Here is a 22,689-nt window from a genome sequence, read left to right as displayed (position 1 = left end):
TCAGAAATGATCAGTTCAGGTTATTTACTGTTATTTATTTGATTACAAAATGATAGTCATTCTATTCAGTCAGGTCAGCGTGCTTTTTCATCCATACACACACAAAGTCCATTAGGTTTAAATGATGCTATTTATACAAAATGGGTTAAAACGACCAGGTAGAATGACCTCCCACATTTCCAGGTCCATTACATGTGTGACATGTCACCATTTGAAAGCTCTCAAGCAATTAACAAATGTCTTCTCTGAATATCCAACAGCAGGGTGTGTATCTGTGTGGCTACATCTGTGTGTGTGTGTGTGTGTGTGTGTGTCGAGGCTGTTATGACACTCAGGTCAGGCTTCCCCTTGAGCTCCTTGCCAATTTGCTTCTTTTCCCACAGTTGCACAACAGCTGTTGGAAAATCCCCAAAACATGACGTGTGTGTGTGTGTGTCTCTCTATCTGGCGGCCTCTGTCCCTTTAGACTCCACGTACTCCAGAGCCTTCTCCTTGACAGCCTGGATGCTCTCTGGCGTGCCGTTCTTCTTCTCATACTCCAGGTAACGCGTGAAGAAAAACTTGATCCTCTTCACCGCCACACTCAGGTGGATCACACGGTCAAACACAGCCCTGAACACAGGAAACAGGATGTTAGACCAGGTCACATGACAGGAAACACCTTGCTACCAATGACAGTGCATTCAGAAATTATTCAGACCCCTTGACTTTTTCCACATTTTATTACGTTACAGCCTTATTCTAAAATGAAATAAAAATACCTCAATCTACACACAATACACCATAATGACAATGTTTGCAAATTTATAAAATAAAAAATGAAATATCACATAAGTATTCAGACTCTTTACTCAGTACTTTGTTGAAGCACCTTTGGCAGCGATTACAGCCTCGAGTCTTCTTGAGTATGACACTACAAGCTTGGCACACCTTTATTTGGGGAGTTTCTCCCATTCTTCTCTGAAGATCCTCTCAAGCTCTGTCAGGTTGGATGGGGAGCGTCACTGCAAAGCTATTTTCAGGTCTCTCCAGAGATGTTCGATCGGGCACAAGTCCGGGCTCTGGCTGGGCCACTCCAGGACATTCAGAGACTTGTCCCGAAGCCACTCCTGCGTTGTCTTGGCTGTGTGCTTATGGTCATTGTTCTGTTGGAAGGTGAACCTTCTCCCCAGTCTGAGGTCCTGAGCGCTCTGGAGCAGGTTTTCATCAAGGATCTCTCTGTACTTTGCTCCGTTCATCTTTCCCTCGATCCTGACTAGTGCCCCAGTCCCTGCCGCTGAAAAACATCCCCACAGCATGATGCTGACACCACCGTGCTTCACCGTAGGGATGGCACCAGGTTTCCTGCAGACATCCCGCTTGGCATTCAGGCCAAAGAGTTCAGTCTTGGTTTCATCAGACCAGAGAATCTTGTTTGTCATGGTCTGAGAACCACTTAGGTGCCTTTTGGCAAACTCCAAGCGGGCCATCATGTGCCTTTTACCTTCAATGCTGCAGAAATGTTTTGGTACCCTTCTCCAGATCTGTGCCTCGACACAATCCTGTCTCGGAGTTCCACGGACAATTCCTTTGACCTCATGGCTTGGTTTTTGCTCTGACATACACTGGCAACTGTGGGACCTTATATAGACAGGTGTGTGCCTTTCCAAATCATGTCCAATCAATTGAATTTACCACAGGTGAACTCCAATCAAGTTGTATAAACATATCAAGGATGATCAATGGAAACAGGATGCACCTGAGCTCAATTTCGAGTGTCATAGCAAAGGGTCTGAATAATCATGTAAATAAGCTATTTCTGTTTTTTTAGTTTGAATAAACGTGCAAAAAATATTTCCTAGACTAAAGTTGATCATATTTAATATTCAAATATTACATGTTTTCATAAATGAAATATTACCGGGTTAGCCTGGTCCCAGATGTGTTGGTGCTTTATTGCCAACTCCTATGGTCATTGTCACACCAAACAAACCTGGGATCAGGCTATTCCAACGTCATTTCGTAAACAAAACAAAACCAGTGAGGTGCCGTCGTCTCACTCACCGGACTTCCTTCTGGGAGCCGTGTTTGACCATGAGGTCTATGAAGACGGACCACAGGTCGGTGCGTTTGGGGTAGCTGGTCAGGATCCTGTCCAACATGGTCTTTCCTCGCTCTACGTCTCCGTAGCGGAACTCCAGCTGGGCAAACTTCGCTATCAGATCCACATCTGAAGAGGACGATGACGGAGGTGGAAGGTTAACATGGAGATACTGTACGTAAGGTGTTAGTACCTTTTTGACTCCAAGACAAAAACGTACTAACTAAGAGCTGTCAACCTGGACAAATGACTTGGTGAGTAGATCTGTTGAAAGATAAACGGACTGAGTAGAATCAGGACAGGAAAGATTGGCGTAAGCAATACAGCCAAAATTCCACAAGATGGCGCTATTGTCATCTTGTTTATATCAATCCAACCCAGTGTCCAATAGGAGCTAGAGGTCGAATAGGGAATGTGTTGAGGTATGGGGCTCCCAAAAGGTGTGTATGATTCCTAAAGGTGATAACAGGGGCCTTACTGTCTTTGTTAGGCAGGCTCTTAATGGCCCTCCGTAGCAGGGCGCTGGCCGCGTCACTCTGACCCTGCTGAAGCAGGAAGGTCCCGTAGCTCAGCCACACAGCCTTCTCCTGACGGAACCGCTTCACCATGGTCTTGTACAGACCTTCCGCCTCCTACACACACAGATACGCACAATTGATGAGAACCTACTCCAAACCGTACCAGTAAAAACAGTGAGCTAGCAGGACCATTCAACAGAAGAAAACGTACAAGCTCAGAAAAAAACGCCAAATACAACATCTAATGTGCTCTAATACGACACGAGTAAATACGTGAAGTATATCGCTTTTTTCAGTGAGGAATGTTCGCCATTTTAATGAATGTTTGTGAGCCCTGGCAGTAAGCTACCTTAGTCTTCTGACACTTGGCGTAGATGTCAGCCAGCTGCTGGTAGACGGGCATGGGCTCACAATACTGCACGGCTCGCTCAAACACCTTCTGAAGACTCTCCTCTGTCCCATACAGGTTCTCAAGGTTCAACAGAGCCACCCACACATTCAGCTTCTCCTGCTCTTCTCTGAGGGAGAACACACGCGTGTTATAGAATGCATACGTTATACACCCTTTCCTTCCTTCACTCTTTTTTTTGGTGATACATTTTTGTAAGAATTATTTGATGACAGACAGGATACAGACATTACACGCTAGGGCTTTTAATTTTGTGTACTTTTTTTAAAGGCGGTATGATGGTATTTTATGTTTCTTAAATTTTAAATTTCTGTATTTCCTGCACTAATTTGAGATCATTTCCATACTGCCACGTAGGGCTGCACGATACGGGCAAACAATCTAGGCCTTATTTTTAACCAAATGTTGCAACTGCAATTTGACTTCCAATTCAGAGCAAAACACTTGGGTGGACTGTTGGAATCATGGAAATACAATGATTACTCTAATTTTATAGATAGAATATAATAGTGGGCACTTTGAATAGTGTTGTTTGACATGACAACGAATGAAAATGCCAGGGAGGAGTTATTGTGACAGGGTAGGAACCAAAGTGTTGACAAGTGTCTCCTTGGGGACCCTATAATCTTTGGCTACATTGAATGTTTTCTTTATGCTACTTAATTTAGCTAACATTTTCATGCTTAGCGTATTCCTCTGATTTAGAAGATACTGTTGATACTGAAGATACACGTATTATCAGGCTGTATAGCTGATTACGTTTGCTCTGACTCAGGACATGTATTAGCTAGCTAGCCAGCTAACTAGGGATTAGCATTAGCGGCAAATAAGATTAAGGCCCAACTTGCTAAGAAAAGACAAACTAGCTGTTTGCAGATGTAAGAAACAAAAACGAATAGTGTAATTATTGAACGCTAGTGGATTTATATTAAGAAGCAAAGTGAAAACAGCATCATTGTCATCAACATCGTTGCATTCGACCATGTAGAGACTGAGCACAAGTGTCTCGTGGTCGAGGAGCAACAAATGCGCTCCTTGAGTGACAGGGGGCGGGGCTCGGTCCGTGGAAACGGTCATGGAGCGAGAGAGAGAGCAGAGAGATGACCCAAGTAGCGAAGTAAACTATAAAAATGGACGTTACACACAGGGTATCACATTTAACAAACCAAACATTCAAATACCGTTTTAGAAGGTCAAGTTAAAAAAAAAAAAAAAAAGGTCCGTGCATCAATACCGGTACATCATAAAATACGGTACACTGCCCAGCCCTAATCAACACATTCATATCCCCCCACGCCAACCCACCCACAGGACCAGCTTTCTTCTTCGCGTTGTCCGCCCCCCAGCCTAGCTGCGCTGGTAGAATCCCCCCCAGTAGGACTGAGGGTTGCCAGAGCAACAGTGGGGCTGGGCGGGGCAGGTAGACTGCTCTCACACACCAATGACTCAAGCACCTCCAACTGTACAGCCAGAAAGCTGCTGAGGGCCTCCAGGCTGGAGTTGCAGCACTCAGAGAGCGACGACAGCACCGGCACAGGAGAACCCTCCAGAAGTGGATCTAAGGAGCGCGTTATGAACATACACACCTGTCCCCACCCCACCACTAACCTGAAGGAGATAGTCTTCAGAGCCCTCTCAGCCACCGCCCTAGCCTGTTCTATCTGTGTGGCCTGCAGGTGGAAGGCCATGAATTGCAGCCAGAGCAGAGAGCTGTTAGGGGAGCCTAGTAGCAGGCGCTCAAAGCTAGCCGCCGTCTGGGGTCGCAGGCCTGGGTCCATCAGCTCCGTCTCCAGCTTGGTCAGGGCCTTCTCAGCCTCCCGCTTCTCCACCTCCTGCTCATGGTGAGACTTCTTCTGGGGCTGGGTGGACAAGGGGGATGAAAGCAAGGAAAGAAGAAAAGAAAAAAGGAAAGAAAGAAAGGATTTAGAGGAGAGTGGCAGTTAGAGAGAGATAGAGAAAGGTCATACAATACCAGTACTATAAAGAATCCAAGCGAAAGGTCAAACGTACACCTCCATGAACATTTGAGGCTGTACAGCCATTCTAACCCTCATAGCAAATGCAACGCAAACATTCCTTTACTAAGTGATTCCCTTTAGTAGGTGCCACTCATAGTACAACCCCAGCATTACTCCTTACCTTAGTGTTCACCTCGTCGTCCTCCCCGTCGCTGGAGTCCCCCCCCCCCAGGGCAGCGGATGCTGGTTTCAGGCCGCTCAGCGCTGCATCCCAGGAGAACCCTCCGGTCACCTGCAGTCTGGCTGGCTGCACTGGGACGGACTTCTCTACCTCCAACTTATTTTCCTCCTCTTCTTCTCTGAAGTAGACCTCCACTCCGCTGTCGCTGTCCTCCCCTTTACCCTTCTTCCCCTTCTTCTTCTTTGAAACAATTTCTGCAGTTTCCTGCGTTAAGACAGAAGATAAGTGATTATATGGATTAGACATTCCAGTCCCCAGTCAAACTGCTAGGGCAATCCAAGTTATACAGTGATCAGTGCTTCCTCTATTCTGTGTAGTAGTATTAGTATCAGTGACATCATGGAAGAGGACAGGTTTCCCTTTAAAATAGCGTATTATCTAAATTGTATTACATGTATAATTTTTTTAATTAAAAGCACTCACACATCTCAGTTATCTTGTTGCAGGTGTCCTATCACTTTGTTTATTCAAACTAAAAAGGACTAGCTTGTATTTCACCCTCAGTGGGGTCACTAGAAACCAGAACCTGGTTTTCAGGGATCCAGCATCTCCAACGTAGCTTCCTCTACCTCTGAAAACCGGATGTGGTGACCCCGCTCAGGCGTTTCTTTTTGACGCCTGCTACGTTAGATGACCTTGTATTAAGAAAAGAGGGACAAATAGACACCTGCTTGCTCTCCGACTCCAGGCGTTTCCTCTTCTTGGCGGCGTCACGCTTCTCCTTGGCCTCTCCTGTCAGGCGCAGGTGCAGCCCCAGGGATTCTGGGAGCACGTCTGGTTTCCCAGTGTCCTCTTGGAGCAGAGACAGATCCACCAGCCCGTTTTCTTTGTCGATGCTGAGAGGAACAACACATTCATGTTAAAAACCAAAATGTAGAAACCTAAAAACTCCTACACATTGGTGCTCTTGTTTGCTCCATAATAACTCTGTGGGTCACAGACATGTTCAATAAAACAAATACATCTAGGTTATTACCCAAAAATATGGCTAAACAACTTCCTTGTTTTATGGAACACCCCTATTCTAGAATGAGATGGTCAGGAAGGGCCGACCTATTCCCCTAGCAGTGGTGGTGGGGTTGTACCAAATTATTGTAGGGAGGTCTTACCTGAGGATCTTGGTGGTGAGCAGTGTGGCCTGTGGTACTTTCTTGGCATAGTCTTCGTGGCTAGCCACAAAGTACTTAGTGGCCTTCTGGAAACGGGCTCTGCCCTTTATGGATCTAGACAAACTGTCAAAAACAAAAAGGCAACATTTTCAATTAGCTATATTACCATAGCAACAGCTTTTCTACGTTGTGTTTTCATAATCTTAATCGATCTTCAGGAAAAAGCGGCATGATGAGTTCATATCTTCCCAGACCATTGTACATGTATACTAAAGGGACTGTGAATCTGAGCTATATTGTCTAAGCATAATACAGAAGTAATGAATACCTTACATGTCTTTTTTTGTCATAGTTTCATATCTTTCCAGGACATTGTAAAGGTACGTCACTTTCGAAATAAAAGGGTTGGTTTCTATAAAGGGATAATGGACTGAGTTACCTAACAAAGACTCCATGTGCATTGACAGTCCTCATATAGCCTCTGACGATCTGCCCCTCTGACAGGTCTTCTAGAGACACAATCTCGGGGTCCTTGACTACCGAGGCCTTCTCTGGGTCCGTCCTGAAAGATCATTCATTTAGAAAATGCCCTTTTCCACTGCTCAAAGCGCCTAACATAGATATATGATGATAGTTAGAATAGAGGAGAAGAATGAAGAGAGAGACGTGTATAGGGTTGAATAGGGTGCCGTTATCACTTTGGGAGTCATTTCCTAACACACTTGAACTCTTTCATTCATTTTGTCCATGAAAACCAAGTCAGAGGGAATCATACCTCGAAGAGCGGAGGGACAACTGCCATTTGCCATTCGCCTCTCCTACAATGCAGCACCTAGAGAGAGCACAAAAACATTAACACATTACTTAGTATAACCTTGAAATAACTTGAATTACATAAATAAAAGACCAGCTTTAGAAAGTTTAACACTCCAAAACCATTTTAACTTGACTAACTTTTAGACTGGTCCAGTTAGCCTTTAACCCAGGTTTAAAGTGAGCCACTGACCTGACCAGCTGGCCCTTGCTGTACCGCTCCAGAGGTTTTGGCTTATATTTGTCGGCCAGGTCCTCCATGGCAACCGTTCCCATGGCGCTGAATGGCAGCTTCACCAGCAGACCCAGGTTGGGATCTAGCTTCTGCACCAACCCCATGATTACATGGCCCTTCTCCAACTTGTGTACACCTGACAGTGATTGACAACCAACGCTACGCGTGAGTAAATGCAACCACAACATAGCGAGAGAGCTGTATATGGCGAGTTGACATGTCTGTATTGACGGTTCAAAGTTTAAAAGTTGGTTATGCGCTGATATTTCTGTATTGGTGGTTAGAAGGGCCTATTTTCAAAGTACTGATGTTCAGAAGGCTCTATGTAATATTCTATGTACTATTGATGGTTGGAAGGGTTTATATTCACTGTATTGATGGTTAGAAGAGGGCTGTGCTTCTTGTATTTATTTAGTGCTCTTACCATTGAGAGACAATGAGAGGCGTGAGGGCTTGGAGGAGCTGACTGTCACCACCTTAGCACTGACTGCCTGGCCCAGCTTGAACAGCTTCTCTGGGTGTTTGGCATCCTGAATAATTCAAATGAAAAATGATTTCAGTGAACCTATTAGGGTGAACACAGATCCATAAAGTGTAAGGGACATCTGAGGGATGACACCATCTTCATTTGACAGTTTTACAAAAATGTCTTGAAGTTTGAGGGAAATCCCCATAGAAGGAATGAGAAAAATATTGAGAAAAACATTGAGTTAAGTGTATATAAAACATACTTCAGGGTCAGAGGTCATGGCCAGTTGTTCAACAGTTCCAGTTACTGACGGACCAGTAGTCACTTCAAGACACTTCCTCTTTGGAAAGTACTGAGGAAGAAATACACATTTAACACAACTAGTACTACTAAACATGTTTCACACATTCTGTATAACAAGTCACTTAACGCCAATTTCCGTTTGTTCAAACTCACCTTTGACACAAAGCAAATGACGTCGTCTCCGACCTGATAACCCTTCAGCTTCTCTTTGGTCTTCACAGGCTTAACATCTGCGTCTTCTTTCAGGTTCCTGTGACCAGATGGGGAAAGATGATCTAACAAGAAACCAAAAAGGCACTATAATAACAGAATACGTTCTTCTAAATGTTCAGAACATTTACCTGGGAAGAATTGTGAGTTCAGGCATGGAGTAAGTGAAGTTGCGATGGGAGAACGGCAAGAACCTAAAAAAAAAAGAAAGACAATATATATTTGCAACTAAAATAACGCAGATATTTCAAACAGAATACCTGTAATTCAGAAATATCCTTCAAATGATCGAACTATATAACAAAATGTGGCTACTTAAATCTGTTACTATATTGTTATCCTTACCTGTGACTGTTGCCCTCCCGTCCTCCGATGACCCGGGCTGTGACCTCACTTCCTATCTTGAGGAGGGACGTGGGGAACGTTCCCACGCACACCACTTCCTGTATCTCGGACACGTGCACGCACCCCGTCCTCCCGTCCTCTAGCGTCACCAGCACACACGTAGGCTTCACTTTCTTCACCTTCCCCTTGACCACGTCGCGATACGTGCCCTTCGACCCCTTGGAGTCGGAGATTAATCTCTTGCGTTCGGTCGGGGCGAGTTCACAGGACACTAGAGGGAGCCCTTCTAGTTCCTCGCAGCTGGATTTGGTGACGGTGACCGTCAGGGTTTTACCGGCGGTCAGTTTCTCAGAGTCGAAGCGGAAAGTTTCGTTGGGGTGATTGGTGGTTTGGATGACCGTCAGTTGGGCCGTGTCGCCCAATGAGATGACGGCAAAGTCGCGGTCGACGTGATGCACAGTGGCAGTGTGTGTGGACCCTGCCTCCACCTATAAGGACACAGGTTATGAACTATCAAGATTTGAAGGCTTTTCAAAGTGGAAAAGATTGTTTAGTCCATAAGGGTGCAGGGAGTTTCAACTTGAGAGATAATACAGATCTATTGCATTGAATGTTTTCAAAAAATGTTTTACCAAATTAACCACTATTGACTTTTCAGCCACCCAACCACTCATAAAGAAGCTTCACGTAGTCACAAATGATACTAGCTATAGTAAGGCAGTGTTCCAAACACACTATATAGGAACTAGGGTGTCACTTGCGATGCAACCTTGTACCCACCTCTTGCCTCTTGCCGGTCAGTTTCGTCAAGAGGGACACGTAGACTTGAGAGGTCACGAGGTCAACGTGGAGGATTACCGGCATGCACTTCTGTCCCGTCGCCAACTTACCTGAAACATTACACACATTTAGTTTACATTATAACTATGATGTAACAGTCAAAACATTCCCCATGTGTCACACTCAAAAGATTCCTCATGTTGTGTCTGGTAGAAGGGTAAACAAAGCTCTATTATTGGGTTCATCGCGATGACTAAGGTGTAACAGTCAAAAGATTCCCCATATTATGTCTGGTAGAAGTTCCACTGGGTACAGGGTCAATTCCATGTAAATTCAGTCAATGCAGGAGTTACAATTGTAATTTCAATGAACTTCCTGAATTGAAAGGGGATTGAGCCCAAATCTGATTGGACATATAGTGAATACTCACCCGGCGCATGGTCCTTGGTGGCCAGTACGGTGGCTGCGCTGAGTTCGTCTGACTTGAAGGTGACACTCCCATCCTCCCTCACCTCGTCTACGCTCATCTTCATCTTCTGGCCTATGGTCACCGCAGACAGCTGCTGGAGTAGGTCAGAGTCACCTGTCAGAGACAGAGGGAGGAGAGAGGAGGAACAAGAGAAAAGAGAGAGTTAAAGCTCACTCTTAGCATAATAATTTGGATCAATTTACATTTATTGGAATAGCATTTTTGAACCTACAGGGAACTTAGTAAACATAAGAAAACTAATAGTTCCTAGAACAGTTGACAACAACGTTACAACTCAACACACCTCTGTTGGCCATCATCTCCATCACGGCCTTCCTCTCCTGCAGGCCTCGGATCAGCCTGGCCTGGCCGTCTCTCTCAGGGGAGGTGACCTCTGACACCTTGAGACTGACCAGGAACCTGTGCTTCTCCTCGTCCAAGTTGGTCACCCTGGCAACCACCGTATGGCCCAGCTGGAAGTGAGCCGCCGTGTCGCTGACGAACTTGTCACTTATGGCCTAGAGGAGAAAGAGTACGTCAATATAAATTATTCTATACTAATGGCTTTTAGACAATGTTATTGATGATTTGAAGGAGCTGCAAAAATTCTACAAAGAGACGAATCCTGAAAAATATTCTGCTCCGATTGGGTTTCTTTGGTCCACCATATGGTTGAGCTTCAGATCCTTATGGATCTTTGTCAGGGTGATTATACCTTTTCAACAAACTGCATAATATATTCTTAGCTAACACCCATTGACCCCTACTAACTCCCATTGACCCCTAACACCCATTGACCCCTACTAACTCTTAGTACATTCCAATTTATTCCCACTAACTCCAATTGACTGTGGCTAACTCCCACTAGTAACTCCTTCCCTACTAACTCACCGCTTTAGGGGCCAGGCCAACCAGGCCATAGGGGAACTCCACAAACACTCCGTAGGGCATGATGTTCTTGACCCAGCCAATCAGCTGCACCCCAACTGTGATGTCAGAGAACTCCTTAGCCACCACACCCCCCTCCTCCAGGAATGACTTCACAGTGGGCTTTTTAGTCAGGGTCTTGAGACAGGCCGGGTTAAGGGAAAGCTACTGTGTAGTCATAGTACAGTAAAAAGTGGTTACGATGTCCTTTAGTAAGAGGTAGTCGTTTCCTTGGTATCGCCACTACATTCTAAACACAACCACGGCAGCCAAGCGCAATGGTGAGACGAACACAACATTCAGCCACACTGATGAGCGTTCTGTTATGTTTTGGGCTATGTGTCTGAAATCAATGTGTGAAGGTAAGCGAGCGATCTGAAGTTGAAAAGGATACAATATTCTGTTTGTTCTTGCTGAGGCAGACAATGTTGGAGATGATGTCACCCTCTTGCAGCCCCTCCCACAGCAGTAGGCAGTTGGACACGTGGTCGGAGAGGTGCATCATGGGTAGCAAGGCGGTGGTCTCCTCTGGCAGAATGGACACCTCCAGACCGGTAAGGACTTTACTCACCACCTTAACCTCCACTTTCTAAAACAATAAAAAAGACAAAAAAACAGAATGCAAAGATCAGTTTAGACTCCAAGCCAACAACGGAGATTAACCTAGCACGTTTAACAACTGTATAGAACATGCAACTATATAAAAGAGAGACCATCTTTTTTTTTACAAATTCAGAAATGATTATATGTGTTAACAATATGAAAGGACGTGCTGCCATTTTCTTACCTTCCCAACCTCAAAGTCAAACTTGGGTTTAGGCGGTCCCTCAGTGTCTCCTCCTGCCACTGCCTTGAAGGAAAGAAGGAGCTTCTCCTTCTCCACGTCACAGTTCAGCACTTTAGCCTTCACCACCTGAATAGAACAGAGGACCACGGTAGCCGTTAAGACTGCGTTTAGAAAGGCAGCCCAATTCGGATATTTTTCCCACTAATTGGTATCTTGACAATTAACATCAGACCTTTTCACATCAGATCTTTTTCAGATGTGACTGGTCAAAAGTCCAATTAGTGAAAAACAGATCAGAATTGAGCTGTCTGTCTAAACTAAGACTTCCCTGTTTTGATACAGAAGTTTAACACAGAACCTTTTCTGACAAGGCAAACTGATGGAAGAACCGTTCAGTTCAGTTAAAGAGACAGTTATTGAACTTGGACATAAAACTATCAGTAGGCCACTTCAAAAGTTATTCAAGAGGACAATTAGCCTATATCGCAAGTAGAACACAGAAAAACAACAACAAATCTACAACGCATAAGAATGATCAAGATACAGAAAAGTTCCAGGCAGCCATTTTGTTTCCCCTCACCTGTCCGACGTAGAACATGTTCTCAGGAACTATCACCGGCTCCGTGCTGAGCTCGTTGGGGGGCACTATCCCCTTGACTTTGCCGTAGAAACAGACGATGCATCCAAAGTCCTTGACACAGACGATGAACCCGTGGGAGACGCGCCCGCGGCGGGCATCTTCGTAGGTCAGGAACAGGGGGAGGGAGGAATCTACCAGGGCCCTCTTCCTGGTTAGGGTCAGCTTCTTCTCCTGCGGGTACACCGACAACACCTGAGACAGAGGGATGGAGGGAAACCGTTTTCAACTAAGAGATTAAACAGCAAACCAGACAAGCAAGCACAGAGTACGTTAAAACCTCTTAAGGACCTCTACAGAACGGTGTTCCACCCGCGGGACGGTTGAGCTAACGTAGGCTAATGCGATTAGCATGAGGTTGTAAGTAACAAGACAATTTCCCAGGACATAGACATATCTGATATGGTCAGAAATCTTACATTCTTGTTAATCTAACTGCACTGTCCAATTTACAGTAGCTAATACAGAAAGAACACCATACTATTGTTTGAGGAGCGTGCACAGCTATGAACGTGAAAAGTTATTAATAAACATATTAGGCACATTTGGACAGTATTGACACAAGAGTTTGAACAGAAATACAATGTTTCATTGGATCATTCTAAAACTTTGCACATACACTGCTGCTGCCTAGTGGCCAAAATCTAAATTGCGCCTGGGATGGTACAAAAAAAGATCTAAGGTGTTATATTCTCCGACATTAATTTCACATTTCCACAAACTTCTAAGTGCTTCCTTTCAAATGGTATCAAGAATATGCATATCCTTGCTTCAGGTCCTGAGCTACAGGCCGTTAGATTTGGGTAAGTCATTTTAGGCGAAAAAAGGGGTCAGATCCTTATAAGACACCTTTTCATCTACTTATTAGGTATATTAACCTACACCTAATATTTGCTAAAGAGAATTATGAGTAGGTGTTTATTTCATCAATGTTCCCCAAGGTTAAAGGTCACCACAGTTGACTCTTTCTAAAGGTGAGAGGTTACACAGTACTGACCCGGCACTTGATGGTCATGCCCACTGTGTACTTCTTCTCGGGGTTCTTGAGGATGATGTCAGAGAGGTGTGTCCGTGGAACCAGGCCTCTGATGTAGTCTGTCACCTTCACCATCATGCCATGGCTCTGGAGGGATGTCACCGTGCCCTGGGAGAGAGGGTGGACAAACTGGGTTACAACATACGCCACTAGGAATGCACAATTCCCGGATGGAAGGTTCCTGGAATCAGGAGCAAATCATCCAGAATCTCCCAAACTGGATTTCTAGCTTTAATGGGCTAATGGGCTAATGTGGTATATTTTTTTGAAGCTCTTTCACAGGTGTTGTGCGAGAGAGAGACAAACTAAAAATATAAAATACCTTACCTGAACAATCTGTCCAGGTTGGATGTCATGGTATCTTCTGAAGTACGGGGCATTAATGATGCTCCTATAGGAGAGACAGCAAGGTTACAAGCTGGAACAAACATACGTCCTTCACAAGCTGGAACAAACATACGTCCTTTACAAGCTGGAACAAACGTACGTCCTTTACAAGCTGGAACAAACGTACGTCCTTTACAAGCTGGAACAAACTTACGTCCTTTACAAGCTGGAACAAACACACGTCCTTCACAAGCTGGAACAAACATACGTCCTTTACAAGCTGGAACAAACATACGTCCTTTACAAGCTGGAACAAACATACATCCTTTCCAGATGTATTGAATGGAATTGAAAACTTCACACACATTTGCAACAGGGCTTTCACGCACACACACTATTCAAAGTCGGGTTCGTGACCCCTAGTGGGGTTGCTTGGGAATTGTAGTGGGGTCACCCCAAACAGACAATTAAGAATACAGATTATTAGGCCTCCCGGGTGGCGCAGTGGTCTAGGGCACTGCATCGCAGTGCTAACTGCGCCACCAGAGTCTCTGGGTTCGCGCCCAGGCTCTGTCGCAGCCGGCCGCGACCGGGAGGTCCGTGGGGCGACGCACAATTGGCATAGCGTCGTCCGGGGTAGGGAGGGTTTGGCCGGTAGGGATATCCTTGTCTCATCGCGCTCCAGCGACTCCTGTGGCGGGCCGGGCGCAGTGCGCGCCAGCCAAGGGGGCCAGGTACACATTGGTGCGGCTGGCTTCCGGGTTGGAGGCGCGCTGTGTTAAGAAGCAGTACGGCTGGTTGGGTTGTGCTTCGGAGGACGCATGGCTTTCGACCTTCGTCTCTCCCGAGCCCGTACGGGAGTTGTAGCGATGAGACAAGGTAGTAATTACTATCGATTGGATACCACGAAAATTGGGGAGAAAATGGGATAAAAATTTAATTAAAAAAAATTTTATAATAAATACAGATTAGTGTATGGGACAATATACAAACGTTTGAGAAAGATAACTTGAAAAATACTATTTTATTGAATTAATGTATTTATTGGTTCTCCTAATTTTTATAGAAAATATTGAATTGAAGGTTAAGTGTTGATGTAAACCATTAGATTTGGGGTGGGGGTCGCCAGAAATTCTGGCCAAGAAAATGAAATGAAAACATTTGAATACCACTGCACTATATGATGTCCATCCACACACGTCCATCCACACACACACCACACTTACTGACGCAGGCTGACCAGGTGCACTTGCTCCATGGGGCTGAAGTCCATGATCCTACAGGTGTGTTCAGGCGTGGCCATGACACGGTTCAGGTTAAACACCTCCTTGGGCTCCTTCATGTGGTTCCTCTGGAGACGGGAGAAACGGACAGATCAAATCAAACCACTGCCACTAGGCCAGTCACAGACCACATTAGTCCACTTTCACTGGGCCAGGTCAAAACAGCCATGGGTTTGAGGTTTTGCATTGTTTTTAATGTTGGTTTGTCACATGATCCAAGGGGCATGGGCTCACCATCATGTTCTCACCATAGCCGATGAACTTCCTCATCCAAAACCGTCGCACAATTTCTCTACAACATTGTCTTTGTCCTATAGTGGCTAATCCTTAGCATTTTGGCAGTAGTAAGGTGCTCTACCAGGTCTACAAAGAGGGCCTTGGCTATAGTTAGTATGGTACACCAACAATATGGTCTACCAACAATAGGAAGTAACATGTACGAAGACCCGAGTTGGTACTTAAACTCACAAGACGTAACGCAAGTATGGTCTAACAACACGGACTCACATGTACAAACACCACAGTCTGGTCAGGCAGCTCCAGCATGGCTCCAGACAGGTGATGGAGAGCGGTCATCTTGCAGCCATGCGCCACCTCCCCTATCCTCTCAGTGGCCACCAGGTCCACGTCGCCCCCTGGCTGCAGCAGGTGGCTGCGCAGGGACAGGCCCACCAGCCGGGTGGACGGCTCCACATAAAGGACGCAGGCCTTCACCTGGGAGAGAAAGGGGCAAGAGGTCAAAGGTCAATAAAGGTAAACTGAATGTAATGTCTAAACTAGATTACAGTCATAATTGGCCAATTTGAAATTTTCATGAATTGCTTGTTTTTGTTTTGTTATTTGAGGTAGAAATATGTACAACTCTTGCATGTACGATTACTGTTGAAAAACTCGCTTTCATACGATGCAAAGACCGACATTCTATACCATTCGGTCTCATCCAACTGTGCGACAGACTGAATGGCAATAGCCTAATAGACTATAAATTCTTACATTGTCTCCCTCCCTGAATGTAGAGGCCTGTTCTGGTTCCAGGTGCATAAAGTCCACCAGGCCGGTGAAGGAAGAGAGGAACTCCAGAATCAGACCGTGTAGGGTCACCTAGAACCACAGGGTCAACCACAATCAAACAGGACATCAACAGATTATTGACTTCAAAAAGAGACCTCTCAGATATACCAAATTGCAAGTTCTCTAGTTGCTATCAATATTACAAAAGGTTTATACGTCAAGCAACAAGAGACATTTGCCAACAATACTAAGCCACGAAACAGTGTAATTAATTGTTCCTTTATAATCATAGGTGTAAGCCAACACTTCTCTGTGCTTAGACTACTAATATGTATAAGACTGTTGTTAGAATACAGTATTCAGTCACTGTACCTTTTTGATCTGGGCCTTGACCAGTAGGCCAGGCAGCAGGTTGGTAAGGGTCCAGCCGTGCTCTGTGTCTGCAACGGCCTGAGCCACCGCCGTGGGGCTGATGGACAGACGGACCACACGCCCATCGTTCTTCACCTCCTCCAACAGAGAAGTCACATACTGGCCCAACTTCAGCTCTGCAACACCAGGGTTGTTGTGTTCATTAGGCATCAAACGGAAGAAAACAGAAAGGGGCTACCGGGACTTGTCCCATAAGAAATTCTCATTTATATTTTCCGTTGCAAAACATTTAAAAACTTTTTTCAATTGCGAGCCACAATGAACATGACCCAGAAAAGTCACATTCAACAGTTAATAACACGTTACTAATTTTGACGTCTACAGAGTACATTGAAGAAATGTATCAGACTTCTGAAGAAACTAACAGTGTGACATTGAATGGAATGTGTGTTACGTTCCCCAGTTTCTATGTTCTGTTTTGTATTTGAGTGTGTGTTTCAGGAGGTGGCTTCCGGAAGTACTCCCCAACCAGCTGATTGGTCTACCCCAGGCTAATTGGTGATTGGAGCTGACCCCGCCCCCTCATCAAGAAGCAGCTGACACTAATCACCATTGCCACCTGAAGATAAAAGCCAGTGTTCTGCCCAAGAGGAGAGATTGAGAGAGGAGAGATTTGGAGATCAGAGAGAGAATTGAATATTTTGGAAAGATCGAGAGAAATTAGAGATTAGAGAGGGGAGAGAGATGAGATAAGGAGTAGAGATTTGGAGATTGAGAGAGAGAAAAATTAGATTGTGATATAGTGTGGGTTGTGTATCAGAAAGTGTGGTATGTACTGTTGTTGTTGGTAGCAGTTTTTCTATGTCCTGTGTTTGAGTGTTTGTGAAATCATTAATAATTACTCTGTTTCATTTGTTCCCAGGGGGGAAGGAGAAGGCACTTTGGGAGTGCTTAGGCAAGAGGCCCGAGGGCATACATATACCCGTAGTATATTTACTGTCTAGGCACACTAGGTAAGACCTGGGCGGACCACCCCCTGTATTTTGGTTAGGGCACCAGGCGGTGTTAAGTTAGGTAAGTTAAGTGGGTAGGCAGGTTAGATAGGAGAGGGGGAACTTTGATATTTACTTTCTTTGCTTTGGTTCCGTCCAGCCCCTTTTCCCCATATTACCGTGTAAGAAAATAAATTCTAGTAAACGGTAAATTCTGCTTTTGTGTCATCCTTACTCGCACCTACAGTCCATACCTCTTGCACTTCAGAGAGTTGAGTTGTAGCAGGGAGTTGCGTTCCCTCTTCTCAGAGGCGTGCGTAACAATGTGTACTACATTTGATGTGAAAGGGGACTCTTTAGATACCTTTAGGACTATTCGTTTTTTCTTTGGCTGCCTGCTTGGGCAGGAAGGCCTTGGTTCCCTTGATGCCGAGGTCAACCAGGTAGCCGTGATCCTCAATACTCTCCACACAACCACTCAGGATCTGAAACAAAAAACGGGACACATCAGTCGAAGCCTAAAACATGACCTCAAATCATAAACAGGATATCACAACTTTCTTTATTTTTCTAGCTCATCTTAGACGAATGTCTCTGTCTTCAACTGAAGACACACTGCTCTGGGGAACTGAACCCAGAGACACAAAACGTGACCCTGACTCAGTGACCCCCCCGAGACAGACCCCGTTCCGTGCCCCGTTCCGTCTCGTCATCGTATCATCACGGAAGAGGATATCACGGGCCCAGATCCTGTTTGTAATTTGTACTACATCACGTATACTGTAGATGTTGACTCACCAAGCCAGCCTTCAGAGAGCCAGTACTCAAGCCCTTGTTGACCTCTTTGGGGTTGATTGACAGCTGAATGCTGACCGATCCTCCTTTGGCAGTGTCCAACCTGGCTACCACACACCTGACCAGCATGCCCGGGGAGAAGAGACTGGGGAGAGAGAAGATCTCCTGGAGCGAAAGAGCAAAGTGGATCCATTAGGATGTTGTTCACACCTCATTCGTACAGTATCAGGCTGTTTCTTCTGAACTCCGTGAGGTCGGGAGCCCCCGATACACAAAGCAAAATAATAAGAACTGAACTCCGTGAGGTCGGGAGCCCCCGATACACAAAGCAAAATAATAAGAACTGAACTCAGAACACAGTCCTTCTAAATATTGTGTCATATGAGAATAAGACCTCTCAGGCCGTGTGTAGACTAGTTAATTACGTTTTTTTGTATTTTGATCAAGGAGTTTTGATCATGCATCTACTCTACATTTAAATATGTCTACAGTGTCCACAGTGTCCGGATTCCCTTTCCCGCGCTATATTCAAATGTCTGTAAGCGTTCTGCAAATGGTGGCATAGGCAAAGATGATAATAGCACAAGAACTTGATGGCAGTAGCAAAATACTGTAACTATTCAACTAGCCCCTGTAGCTAGCCAGCCAGCTCAGAAAGCTAAAGGGGTTAGCATAACCATCTCTGTAACTCTAGCCAAACAAAATGTGTTTTTCAAAATATTAGCCAGCTGGATTGCATTTATGAAGCCAGCAAACACGTTCCTCACACACTAAGAACGTGTTTCCCCCACAACAGTATAATGAAAAGATGACTCTCGCTCCCAAAAAACAAGTTTCTAAAGACTTCAGTAGCCTGATAGCGTCCAGACTCAGGAGAAATCTGCACACAATGCGTCCCTGAGGTGATCAGCCTTATATGAACCCAATGCGACTTTTGTGCACCTAGAACTGTCTTTTCAGTGATTATCGTATTCTGATCTATGCATCTGTGTCAAGTGTAGACATGCCCTTAGATCTGCCTTATTAGACATCTCAAAAACAAGTGCATAGCCTTTTACCTATACAAGACAGAACAATCCCCTCAGTAGGAGTTACATTAAATGTGTTACCTCTGAAGAAGCAGAGTCCAGGTGGTCACTCAGTATCTTGGTGTACGAGTCCGAGATATTGGAAATGTTCAGGTATCCCAAAAGGCCGCTGGGCAGGTTAATCATCACCTCAAAATCGGCCACCTCCTTCACACAGCCCAGCAGTAGGGTACCCACCTTCAGGCTCTGGGGGTAAAAAAAACAGGATTGTGTTCATTAGTAATCAAACAGAAGAAAATGTACTGAAACTTAGAGGGACTCCCTGGACTTGTCCAATAAGAAACACTTTTTTTTAACCCCTTTCCGTTACACAACCTTTAAAAAAAAAATGCACCGTTGTGCCCTTATGAGCATGACCCAGGTTCAGAGCACATTCAAAGGGTGTGCAAAGGAAATGAGATGGCAGAGAAACATAAAATGTTAAAAAGTATGTTGTTGATTGAACTTACTTTTAACTGTAGGATATCTACAGAGGTTGTTGTATTGAGCTTCAGAGCCTCCTCTTTGCTCGTCTTTTGCCTCTTAGCTTTCTTCAAGGCATCCTCTTTCTGTCCCTTCCTTTTCTTGGATTCTTCTGGTTTATGTGTCTGACAGAGTCAACCACAAAAGTATCTTCACTGACAGACAGAATACTGTTTGAGATGCACATTTGAGCTTAGCTCTGGTCCAGGGTGTCAGTCGGTTGCACTGTCGTCAACGAATCTCTGGACCAGAGCTAATTTGAACTAAAACCACAATAAGGTTCGTATATCACATTGATGATTGAAAAGACCCGTTTTTTTTTATTTATTTTTTTACCTCGAACAGATTGTCCACTTCTGTATGCCTTCTCACAGGTTCTGCTTTACTTTCAGTGGTCTGCTTGGTTTTACCTCCACGAGGGAAGTCCTCCTCCGTTGATGCCATGGTTGTTTACTGATTTAAAGGTCTACAGAGACAAATTACACGGGGAATGTTATCAATCAGAGAGGAAAGGGGGCGACAAGGGTTATTTTAGAACACATGTCAGTGGTGGAAAAAGCACCCAATTTTCACACTTGAGTAAAAGTAAAGATACCTTTAAAGAAATTGACTCAAGTAAAAGTTAGTCACCCTGTAAAATAGGACTTGAGTAAAAGTCTAAAAGTAGTGGGTGTTAAATGTACTTAAGTATCAAAATTAGAAGTATAAATCATTTAAAATTGCTTATATTAAGCAAATCAGACGACACAATGTTCTTGTTTTTATTAGGATAGCCATGAGGACAGTTCAACACTCAGACATAATTTACAAACAAAGCATTTGTGTTTAGGGAGTCTGCCAGATCTGAGGCAGTAGAGATTACCAGGGATGTTCTCTTGATAAGTGAATTGGACAATTGTCCTGTCTTGCTAAGCATTCAAAATGTATGGAGTAAAACGTACATTATTTTCTTTATAACTGTGGTCAAAAATATGAATACTAAAGTACAGATACCCCCCAAAAATACTTAAGTAGTACTTTAAAGTATTTTTAAACCACTGCACATGTCAAGCAATGTATGATTGTACAGTTTCACATATCGACTATTTCTAATACACCTATGATAAAGCTTTTGATTGTGAACACTTTGGCATTGCTACATGCACATTGAGTGTATTATTTACCTTCTGCTTCACAAAATATTTAGCTAGAATCTTGATGGCTTGCTAGCCAGCTACATCCCCACTAGCACATCCCAAAACATCAGCAGCATTGCTAACGTTAGCTAGTAAACTACAATCCGTTAGCATGCAAGCTATACAAACCAGACAATCGGTTAAAACAAAAACAAAAAAACAATCAATACGTGCCAACGTTTTCCTCGATTGTACATGTTTATACAAATGTAACATCCACCAACAAACTCTACCTTTTTCTTTTAAATATCCAGTTCAGAAGTTGGTATGCAAGCTCACGTGTGGATCAGAAGCACACCATGTTGTCAAACCGGAAACGGACTTCAGTGGGCGTTTCCACAATTGTCCATTCACGTCCATCTTTCGAGTGATTGACGTTTCAACAACCCTGTCATTGTCCAATTGTATTTTAAAAAGGCGGGGTTATTCATTGACTGACGTTAGCTTCGTCCACAAACATTGGTTCACTAAATACTAACCATTGAACATGCGCTGTAGAGAGTAGGCGGGATTTCCTGATACTTTTAGCATTTCGGCCTCTCTCGTTGAAGGGCACTTGTTCAATTCCGTGCACAAGGGTCGTGTGTTGAAGGTAAGAATATTGACAATCAATATAACATCTAGCTTTATTAATTTCCCTACGTTTTATAACAGCGTTGTCCAGGACGCTGTTGCTTGTGGTGTCTCTAAAATGCCAGTTTAGTTGTTTGTCAGTACCAACTAATCTTGCTAGCCAATATTGCTAACGTTAGCGAGGTAGCTCAAGACAAGCCAGATTGTTTGCGAACGTTAACCTCTAGCGCTAGCTAGCTACTGCCTGGCCAGCTACTGTTTTTGAATGAAAGTGAACCAGCTAACAAGTAATACCCACACAAATATAGCAGTCCGCTTTGGGTTGAATGGTACCACACAATTACATTATATAATTACTGTAACTACCTAACGTTACGTGAGCCCATTTGTTTCCACTGTTTTGGGATGAAGCTGTCTGGCTTGCAGGCCGTCAGGCTTGTCAACTAGAGCTACTGAGCTTCAATGTTTGACAGGCAAGTTGTCTCGAGTAATCATTTCCCCCCAGTACAATAAGTACTGATATTAACGTATTGCGCATGGGTGTTAGAAATAGGCCATTCCATAATTTGTGGTTTGCATTACTTGCCCTCTGTAATCCTCCCATTATCAATGCATTGTAATTGACTGAGTAATCTATCTCTCTCGGGACCAGCTACTATCCAACATGGGCGGACACGACGCAGGAACCAGTCACCAGTTTACTGGTTTTGCCAAGTATTTCAATGCATACACAATCACAGGCAGGAGGAACGTAAGTTCATACATTAATTAGATGCTGGCATGCGGCGTTGTGATTGAAACAATCAACTGTGCATGATGGTGTACAACCATTTGACATTCTCAGAAAGGTCACGTGTGCTATTCTGTCCACAGTGCGTCTTGCTCACATATGCAAGCATAGCCACCATTGCCCTCTTCTTCAAGTTGAAGCCCAAGAAACAGGCGGCTGTCACGTCAAAGTGATGTGAGTGTACTGCATAGGATACCGTCAGTTTCTCGTACCCATTCTGTCTAGCAAACGTATCATTGTTTTAAGACTGCACCGTTTTATAAAGAAATATCTATTTGACTATAATCAGGAGTCTTTGTATGGACAATACATGTTTCTGCCTGGTGGAAAGCTAACTATTTCCCATGTGTTCTTGTTTCCCCACAGGTGTCCTGACTCTTCTGTAGTACAGTGGTTGGAAGTTTGGCGGCAGCTGGATGTGCTTGTAAGAAATAAGGCCATATTATTTGGCATCGCCGTGTTATTAACAATAAAAACTATGTAAAATTGAACCCA

The 22,689-nt window shown here is 44.3% G+C and overlaps 2 protein-coding genes and 1 non-coding gene across 4 annotated transcripts; 1 reads left to right on the top strand and 2 right to left on the bottom strand.

Moving 5' to 3' along the window:
• Positions 1-14: 14 nt before the first annotated feature.
• Positions 15-21,322, bottom strand: LOC129839387 (protein RRP5 homolog). Its single transcript, XM_055906805.1, has 35 exons — positions 21,065-21,322; positions 19,993-20,122; positions 19,644-19,781; positions 19,216-19,380; positions 18,110-18,271; positions 17,676-17,796; positions 16,320-16,495; positions 15,930-16,037; positions 15,444-15,650; positions 14,880-15,004; positions 13,654-13,717; positions 13,288-13,434; positions 12,234-12,485; positions 11,654-11,779; positions 11,261-11,455; positions 10,831-11,004; positions 10,244-10,457; positions 9,901-10,053; positions 9,471-9,580; positions 8,691-9,178; positions 8,477-8,539; positions 8,289-8,385; positions 8,095-8,184; positions 7,788-7,893; positions 7,322-7,499; positions 7,091-7,147; positions 6,755-6,877; positions 6,316-6,438; positions 5,874-6,042; positions 5,147-5,410; positions 4,616-4,866; positions 2,948-3,116; positions 2,559-2,712; positions 2,044-2,209; positions 15-612 (listed from the first exon to the last, which is right to left on the bottom strand). The coding sequence occupies exons 2-35, from the start codon at positions 20,098-20,100 to the stop codon at positions 441-443; spliced, it is 5,415 nt and encodes a 1,804-aa protein (XP_055762780.1). The 5' UTR covers positions 20,101-20,122; positions 21,065-21,322; the 3' UTR covers positions 15-440.
• Positions 4,338-4,579, bottom strand: LOC129840048 (small nucleolar RNA SNORA53). Its single transcript, XR_008757165.1, has one exon. It is a non-coding gene; the product is annotated as a small nucleolar RNA SNORA53 (small nucleolar RNA).
• Positions 21,317-22,685, top strand: LOC129839403 (ATP synthase membrane subunit K, mitochondrial-like). Of its 2 annotated transcripts, XM_055906834.1 has the most exons (5): positions 21,337-21,423; positions 21,816-21,877; positions 22,057-22,155; positions 22,278-22,368; positions 22,561-22,685. In XM_055906834.1, exons 3-4 carry the CDS (start codon positions 22,069-22,071, stop codon positions 22,365-22,367), a joined length of 177 nt encoding a protein of 58 aa, XP_055762809.1. In that variant the 5' UTR covers positions 21,337-21,423; positions 21,816-21,877; positions 22,057-22,068; the 3' UTR covers position 22,368; positions 22,561-22,685. The 2 variants fall into 2 exon arrangements, with proteins under 2 accessions (XP_055762808.1, XP_055762809.1); XM_055906833.1 differs by lacking the exon at positions 21,816-21,877 and having other exon boundaries at positions 21,317-21,423.
• The last annotated feature ends 4 nt before the right edge of the window (positions 22,686-22,689 follow it).

Source organism: Salvelinus fontinalis, chromosome 40, assembly GCF_029448725.1.
Source record: "Salvelinus fontinalis isolate EN_2023a chromosome 40, ASM2944872v1, whole genome shotgun sequence".
Lineage (NCBI taxonomy): Eukaryota > Metazoa > Chordata > Actinopteri > Salmoniformes > Salmonidae > Salvelinus > Salvelinus fontinalis.
This window is presented reverse-complemented; position numbering and strand designations above follow the sequence as displayed.

What these genes read in the sequence shown, in the direction of transcription:
- LOC129839387 (XM_055906805.1), bottom strand. Translation starts at nt 20,100, where the DNA reads ATGGCATCAACGGAGGAGGACTTCCCTCGTGGAGGTAAAACCAAGCAG. An exon ending in TTGACTTTGAGGTTGGGAAG is followed by an intron (nt 11,456 to 11,653) that starts GTAAGAAAATGG and finishes TTATTGTTTTAG; the next exon opens with AAAGTGGAGGTTAAGGTGGT. An exon ending in GGAGATGATGGCCAACAGAG is followed by an intron (nt 10,054 to 10,243) that starts GTGTGTTGAGTT and finishes TGTCTCTGACAG; the next exon opens with GTGACTCTGACCTACTCCAG.
- LOC129839403 (XM_055906833.1), top strand. Translation starts at nt 22,069, where the DNA reads ATGGGCGGACACGACGCAGGAACCAGTCACCAGTTTACTGGTTTTGCC. An exon ending in CAATCACAGGCAGGAGGAAC is followed by an intron (nt 22,156 to 22,277) that starts GTAAGTTCATAC and finishes TTCTGTCCACAG; the next exon opens with TGCGTCTTGCTCACATATGC.